An 8,051-nucleotide genomic window follows, 5' to 3' on the forward strand; every position below is an offset into this window, starting at 1 on the left:
ATAACGGCTTTTGTAGCAAGAACCAACGGTTTTACGATAATTTGGTGCATTTTTTTCTTCTTTTCAAGAGTATCTTTAAATCTGACCGATATGATCATCACAAAACAGATTGAATTTTTTATTGCCGAAATCGAACGCATCTAATGTGCACAAGCGTTCTTTATACTTTTCCCACATAGGTATATTTTTTAAGGTTAGTCTAACTGTGCAATTTCATATTTTTTCTGTTAATTTTACTACAACACAGGATAAAACACTGTATCTAGTACGTTACTTTCTTGGTAAATTAATTGCCACTTGCAGAAATTTTTAACTTATTACTCTTGTTTCACAAAGTTACATTGTGGCACGAATCTGTGACATCTATAAATGTGAAGAATTATTAACATCTACAAAAAGCCGTGCAACGTGTATAACCAAAAATGGTAAAATCAGATAGTAAGGCTGCAGACAGTGTACACTGTTTCGACTTATAACGTCTCATCAGTACAGCTGGTGACAAGAGATCGGCCGTATTGGATAGTGTAGCCATCCAACGGCACCCATAGTTTGTTGCGAGCAACAGGGCAAAAACCCAGGTTGTCATTTATTGGCTCGGTGCTTTTACACAGGTATAACTTCTTACAATTCACAAAACGATAAAGTGGTCGGTTGTTTTTAAATTTACAGTCGCAAGTCTGTCAGTGGCTGACGGAACTGTAACTCTTGCTTGCGCTGCAGGCTTTTGGAAGTTTTGTGCAATAGAAATAACACGTAAGCGGGATGAATGAAAGAGAAAAGGCACACAATTACAAAAAGGACGTTGACAACTGTAAAACTTCCTCCATATGTCCGTAAAACCAATGACAGCAGCGGATAACGAATGAGCGAGACCACAGCACTTACAACCAAGGCAAAACCAAACAATGTAGCATGTAGACGGGTGGGAAAATACACCGCAATTCCTATGGAGGGATTGCTGTACACCGCCACTCTGAACATCACATACAAAAGGTACGTAAAATACTGCATAGGCAGACTTGTAACGCATAGACTAACAGAAAACAATAAAGCAACGCCACTTGTGTAGATAGAGCTTACCAGCACTGCTTTCAAGTCTGCTATATCTGCATTGACGTCTTTCTTTTTAAGGCAATCGTTTACGAAGTCTACCAACGTGCCTGTTACAGGAGCTGCAACTAACCCGCCGACAAGTACAAATATTCCAAAAGCGTTGGTGTAAGTTTCGATCTCAGTCAAGCCGTCCGTTAAACCTTTCAGTCTTTCGTTTACTGTCCCTTGGAAAAACTCGTTGCAAATGTGCAATGAAGCCAATTGCAAAAGATTTGTCCAGTAAAATGGAGTCTTCAAATGACTCCATACGTTTACATTCCCTTCAGCTGACTCGGGGGAATAATTATGAATGTCATTGGCTGATTTAGTCAGCTGACTGTTGGTCTTACAGTCAACAAGCCCGTAAGTAAAGCCTTCCGGTACAGGGTGCGGAATGAACCGCCTCGGTGTAAGCAGAAAAGTAACAAAAAAACTTATGATTGACAAGCACGCCAAACAATAAAATATGCTGGAAAAAGCAAAACCCGATTCGTAAGCAAATGCAGCGGCCCAGAAAACAACGTTCGAAGACAGGAAAGCACCTGTCAGGATTGAAATGATTGACAAACGTGCTTTTGGGAACAAATTGACCAGCTGGGCGTTTGTCATGAAGTACATTGACCCACTGCAGCCCAGCAAAATCATACCAGGAAACAAAAACCCTGAAAGTTGAACACCTGAATTTGCCATAAACAATGAACCAGCAGCAAACATAACTATTGCTAGCATTCTGCAAATCCATATGCCGAATCTTTTGAAGATTATACCATGAAGAAGGCATGATGCCACAGCAATTGAGGTCGAAACAATAAACACCAGGTTAAATGTTTCCGTTTGTGCATCACAAGTCGGGTACCCATGTTTGTCTTCTTTGCTACTATTTCCCATCAGCTCTTTAGAAATGTTTGAAGAACACAAATGACTGAACATACCTTCAGTTTCCAGAGCTGTAGTCAGAAACACCCATCCTCCGAGCGGGCCTGACATAAACAGATTTTCAAAAAACACGTACACGACGCTCAACACAAATTGCAACTGAACCATCTTTTTGGCCTTCACTATACGTTCCGAAAAAGTTGCTACAGATTGGTCTGCAGCTGTTGTAGTAGACTAACGCTGAGAACATTGAATTGGATCTATTTTGTACAGAAAAAAACAGTAATTTTTAATGCGTCAGCGGAGCGTGTTTCGTTTGTCATGCATAACGTGAGTAACTCCCTAAATCGGCGCATTCAGCAGCGTGATGTCAAGCACCTCAACTTCTATTCGACACTTGCGGTAATGTTTTGTTTACTTTCAAGTCTACTGGCCTTATATAGACAAGTGGTTCTCGAACTGTAGTACGACTACCACTAGTGGGACGCCGGAACTTTTCAGGTGGTACGCGAGTAGCGTTCTGCGATACCTAACTTAAGTCCAATCTAAAATTGCAACTCAACTGACCCCACTGGTCTGCCCTGGTTTGGGCGAAACTCGTGTTTTGAACATTCTTTTGAAATTTCTAAATATGCTAGCCAGGTTGAGAAAATGGGCTTATTTCTTGGTATATCCATTAAAACAGGGTTTAGGACATTAGGTGGTACGCAGCGATAAAAATTGTCAGGTGGTACGCGAAAAAGATTGAGAAACCCGGAAAAGATTGAGAACCACTGCCTTCTGCCTTGGACGGTTGACTTTTCTAAAACCTTTAGCCCAGGGCTTATCAGATAGTTTTGTCAAAGGTCCAGATACAAAAGTTAAAAATTAACGCAGTCCGGACACTTTTTAGTTGTGGCTAATGGAGAGAATCCCGGTCCGAGATGAACACATTTGTCTGATAACATTTGTCGCGTGTGACAACCCTAAACGGACACATGCACACAGCACACGCTTATGCAGATATAGAAAACAGACACATAGTGTTGTCAGATGGCGCAATTTCATTTTATCCTAAACATTGCTGTCTCAGATAGACCTTCCCCACAATAAACTTTTTTAGTTCGCAACATTTGCCGTAATAAATTGTGTGTGAATCAGTGTGAATGGTGCTTGGCGCTTTTCCTCGTGCGTTGTTGTTACGTTTGTATTTGTCAATTATTATGTTGCGTTTGGTGGATCGATTCTATATTTGTGATCGTGTTTTTATTTTGTCTACAAGACTGTATTTGTATTTGTGTGCTAACGGTTTCACACTTTGTGATTTGTAGATTAATGAGTTATTAAATTTTGTTGTGTATTGGTGCCAGAATGCAGTACAAAAAGTTGTTGTTAATTAGTGGTGGAATTGTTTCTGGAGGTGGATTGTTTTTGTCTAATCTGCGATCAAATTTGGTAAACAACACTGATATTTCGAAAACCCGCGATGAGCATAATGGCAATGTGTGGGATAGTAACTGGGACAAAAGATCAAACATGAAACCAAGAGGAACCCGAAATATAATTCTGATCCGCCACGGCCAATATAACTATGGAAAAACAGACCAAGAAAAAACTCTCACAGAACTTGGTAAAAAACAAGCAGTCTACACTGGAATCCGACTGGCTGAACTTGGCTTGGACAAAAAACTGAATGTTGTGTTTGAATCCACCATGACTCGGGCCCACGAAACAAGTGAACTAATTTACAGACAGTTAAACGCTGATATTCCAATCCAGAAAACTGATCTTCTCAGGGAAGGTTGTCCTACTTTCCCAGACCCACCCTTTGAAGGTGGAGAAGTTTCTTTAGAAAGAGTAGAAAGGGATAGCAGTCGGATGGACGAATCTTTTGAGTACTTCATGCATCGAGCAGTTGTGGATCAAGATGGAGATTCATATGAACTGTTTGTGTGCCATGGGAACTTGATACGTTACTTTCTCTGCAAGTTGTTGCAACTGCCAACTTCTGCTATGCACAGGTGGCGATTAAGGCATTGTAGCATCACTTGGGTGACTATCCGTCCAAGTGGCAATGTTTCTCTGCGATTATTTGGGGATACTGGACATTTGCCCTCAGATAAACTAACCTTTGAATAACTTTTATTTGCCATTTGATTAGGTTTTATTACCCATTCTAATTACAAGAAGCAGTAGTTTGGCAAACTTGATGTTTGGATATAAGTACTGAAAATGCACTTGCTTTATTTTGTTACATTACATATCCATGCAAGAAGCCTATAATACACTGTGGTTACTTTAAAATGTACTGTCCATTTTTCTCACTTTTTTGAACTTGTCTATAGGCCACTATCTATCCATAGGTTTGTGAATCTGATTTAGGAATATTGCACGTTTAATTCAAAATGTTATTTTTAATTGTGCATATAACAACATTTCTGTTGGTTTTTCTCAATGCTGTGCTATCAATTATCATGATTTTACTTTACATTTATAGGAAAATTGACACCTATAACAAATTTTAATATCTAAGATGAAGCGACATTTGTGGAAGATGGTGGGGCTAGCAGCAACAGGAGGTGCTACAGTTTCCGTTATTAAATACTCTGGGTGGAATAAAAAGGAACAAAAGTCATACAACCTATTCTCTCCTTTCTTAAAAACTGCACATGCTGCTGTTTCTGAAGCTTCAAAATGGGACAACGACTGGGACAAACGCGCTTGTGACAAATCAACAGCAACACGGCATATCATTTTGATTCGCCATGGACAGTATAATTTAGCTGGTAAAGGGGACGAAGAGAGGTATTTGACCAGTTTGGGAAAAGAACAAGCCTCTTTAACTGGCCTGAGGTTAAAAGAATTGGGTTTAGACAAGAAACTGAATTTAGTTACATATTCCACAATGACAAGAGCTAAAGAAACTTGTGATCTAATTTACAAACAGCTTGATGCTCCAATCACTCTGGAAAAGTCAGATTTGCTGAGGGAAGGTGCTCCTATTGAGCCTGACCCTCCAACGCCTCATTGGGCACCGGATCCTAAGACATTTTTTATTGACAGTGCCCGCATAGAAACTGCATTCCGTCATTTCATGCACCGAGCAGACCCAGACCAGAAGGATGACTCCTACGAGATTCTTGTATGCCATGCAAATGTAATTCGTTTTTTTGTGTGCAGAGCTTTGCAAATCCCACCAGAAGCTTGGTTGCGTATTAGTTTAAGACATGCTAGCATCACATCTTTATCAATCAGACCTAATGGAAAGGTTTCCCTTAAATGTTTAGGAGATTCTGGACATCTCCCCCCTGACAAGTTAACCTTTGAATAAAAAACATATATGCAACCAATGTATGACTGTTACTACTTGTTCAATCTTTTTGATGCAAAATATTGTGCCTTTTATATCCTTGTAAATTACTGAATTCCTGGTCTTGACATTTTGTACCAACTATTACTGTAACTAGAATAGTACTTATTCTTTTCTTTGATTTCTTTTGTAAGCAGGGTTAGATTACGGATTAGCTGTGGTAATTAAAACTCTGGTCAACTGTCTGGACACCATGGATATTAAGCCAAACCACACAGTCTATTGCAACAATCTGAATGAAAAAATAAAGAAGGAAGGTAAGATAAATTGCACTCTTACGTGTATCTACAAATCCAATAAAAAAACGTATTGTTTTTTGAAAACATACATAATGTTTCAGAACTGAAGAAGTCCCTGTATGCAATCTTCTCACAGTTTGGGCAAATTCTGGAGATTATTGCCATGAAAACTTTGAAGATGCGAGGGCAGGCTTTTGTGGTTTTTAAAGACATCAATAGTGCTACAAATGCCCTACGCTCCATGCAGGGATTTCCATTTTATGACAAACCGATGGTAAGTGGCAATTCATTCGTTGTTTTTGAAATTGTAAATCGAGCCCAAAGTAATAATACTGCAGTTTTCCACTATTATTAGTTATGCATGGTTAGAAATTTATCCATTTCATGAAACCCTTAATTTTGTTACATTTTTTGACTCCAGTGACCCTTTTTGGTTTTTGTACCCCATGTAAGGAACCCTGACTTTCAGAGTTTTAGAAGTAGCATAGTAGTTTATTTTTAATTTAAACCAGTGGTTCCCAAGCGGGAGGAATTTAAATACTTCAAGGGAGCAATTTACTTTGTACATGTGGTTTGTAAATATACACTTCAGCTCTGGGATTGTAACCTATGAAGTTGATGAAATACCGAATTGTAAATGATCTTTGTATCTATGATTTAGAATGTACTATGTAGTCTATTGGGGAGGAATAAAAATGTTTTGAATTGTTAAAGCAGGAATTTGTGAATAAAACTTGGGAACCACTAGGTTAAAACCAAACATACTTGAAGATGATTGCACTAACTTTATTAGTGATTTAGGAACTAAAATATCATGATGGAAGCCGAAATGTATGTGTTCTGCTTCACAGAAACTTTCGTATGCCAAAAAAGATTCTGACGTTATTGCAAAATTGAAGGGCACATTTCAAGAACGCACAAAGGAAAAGAAGAAGAGAAAGAAGGAACCAAAGAAGGTACATAATTTGGTTAGGTTGCTAACAGCACAAAATCATACATCATATTGCTATATTATTCCAATATAAATTATTTTCTTTGCAGCCCAAGCAACAGGCATCTGCACAAGGTATGCTCATGAACAAATGGAAGAAAAGATCAGTAGTCATTTTCAGGGCTGTTTGTGTTTGCTAAAGAAAATGGATTTCAACTCCTAGTTTAAATTTCATGTGCAGTAAATCTTGGTTAATATGGACCCGCTTGGTCCAAAAAATTGTCCGAATTAGGCAAACATCTGGATTAAACGAATCCATTATAACAGAAGTTTACTGTATTTGACACACTTTATCATCCACAATTAAGTCTAAGTTTAGCCATTTTAAAACAGGAAATGGAGCCAAAGGAAATGAGGAAGGTGGTAAATTTGGTCCAAACCATATTTTGTTTCTTCAAAACTTGCCTGCTGAGACACAGGAAGGAATGCTGAGTGCACTGTTTAGCCGGTATGTACATTAACAGGTGTTATGCTGAAGCCTTAAACCTCCCAACATCTGAACAAAAAGCATTTGTCTATATTTTGCATTGTTTTGGTATTTTTTTTTGTTAAGAAGTCTAAAAGATATCATGTGACCCAAGCCATTCTTTGGTAGGTTAAACATATGCAAGATTACTTAACTTGTAGTCTTGTTCAGGTTCATGGGATATAAGGAGGTAAGACCTGTGCCTGGTCGACACGACATTGCTTTTGTGGAATTCGAAAACGAGCAGCAGGCAGCAGATGCAAAGAGTGCTCTTCAAGGTTTTAAAGTATCACCAGACCATGCGATGAAAGTTACATTTGCCAAGAAATAGGAAGCAGTTTTGGTTTTTATTGAACTATTTTGACTTCGATGATCGTGATTCAGACGCCGGTAAGGTGTAGACTACGATATTTTAGTTGCACTCAAGGCGATCAGCCTTGATGGATCGTAGCGACTGCACTCAAGGCCAACGGCATTGCACACTTGACGTCGCTCGTTTCTTTTCAATAAAATGATTTCGTCTTACCTGCTTCGTGTTCCTTTGCATTTAGCGAGGGGATGCAGATATAGCGTATATTGCAGCTGCAGTTGTTTGGGACCCAGTAAAAGTTTGAAGATAAGAATAGCGTGGCTGCCTTTTATTCGTTAGGCAAAAGCAAGAAATTCGGAAATAGCTGCATTCTGTGTCAAGTTTTCATCAAACAACTACATTAGAAAGGTTTTGCTAAATTTTAGTCAGCAATTAGTTAATTAGGAACAGATTTTTAAGAAACCAATCGATCAATTTAATTTGGTACTTTCAGCGCATCATAATATTGTCAGAAAATAACCAAGACACTTCGAAAAAGCAGACAGCACGGCATATTTAGGCACTTTTCAATTGACAAGGGTATACACAAAGGACTTTTATAACCTACCACATTCAAGGTACAAAGAACGTTCCAGGTTATCTATTTTCTATTTGCAAGAAACAAGAACGTATCTAAACTGTGAAAAATTTACGAGAATGAATTCAGCATTAAGAGGGGGTCAAGGTGA

The 8,051-nt window shown here is 38.6% G+C and overlaps 2 protein-coding genes, 1 long non-coding RNA gene and 1 pseudogene across 4 annotated transcripts; all 4 read left to right on the forward strand.

Annotated features, from left to right (window-relative positions):
* Positions 1-646: 646 nt before the first annotated feature.
* On the forward strand, positions 647-3,279 carry LOC145238508 (uncharacterized). The gene is made up of 2 exons (XR_013862136.1): positions 647-993; positions 1,132-3,279. It is a non-coding gene; the product is annotated as an uncharacterized LOC145238508 (long non-coding RNA).
* On the forward strand, positions 3,195-4,449 carry LOC145238490 (serine/threonine-protein phosphatase PGAM5, mitochondrial pseudogene; annotated as a pseudogene). The gene has a single exon (XR_013862129.1). The product of XR_013862129.1 is annotated as a serine/threonine-protein phosphatase PGAM5, mitochondrial pseudogene (transcript).
* Positions 4,450-4,479: 30 nt separating this feature from the next.
* Positions 4,480-5,454, forward strand: LOC145238478 (serine/threonine-protein phosphatase PGAM5, mitochondrial-like). The gene has a single exon (XM_080101676.1). The coding sequence runs from the start codon at positions 4,481-4,483 to the stop codon at positions 5,276-5,278; it is 798 nt and encodes a 265-aa protein (XP_079957802.1). The 5' UTR covers position 4,480; the 3' UTR covers positions 5,279-5,454.
* LOC145238499 (U2 small nuclear ribonucleoprotein B''-like) lies at positions 5,418-7,538 on the forward strand. Its single transcript, XM_080101694.1, has 6 exons — positions 5,418-5,574; positions 5,658-5,830; positions 6,408-6,512; positions 6,598-6,622; positions 6,881-6,995; positions 7,185-7,538. The coding sequence occupies exons 1-6, from the start codon at positions 5,511-5,513 to the stop codon at positions 7,342-7,344; spliced, it is 642 nt and encodes a 213-aa protein (XP_079957820.1). The 5' UTR covers positions 5,418-5,510; the 3' UTR covers positions 7,345-7,538.
* Positions 7,539-8,051: the final 513 nt, after the last annotated feature.

This window comes from Phallusia mammillata, chromosome 1 (genome assembly GCF_965637545.1).
Source record: "Phallusia mammillata chromosome 1, kaPhaMamm4.hap1.1, whole genome shotgun sequence".
Lineage (NCBI taxonomy): Eukaryota > Metazoa > Chordata > Ascidiacea > Phlebobranchia > Ascidiidae > Phallusia > Phallusia mammillata.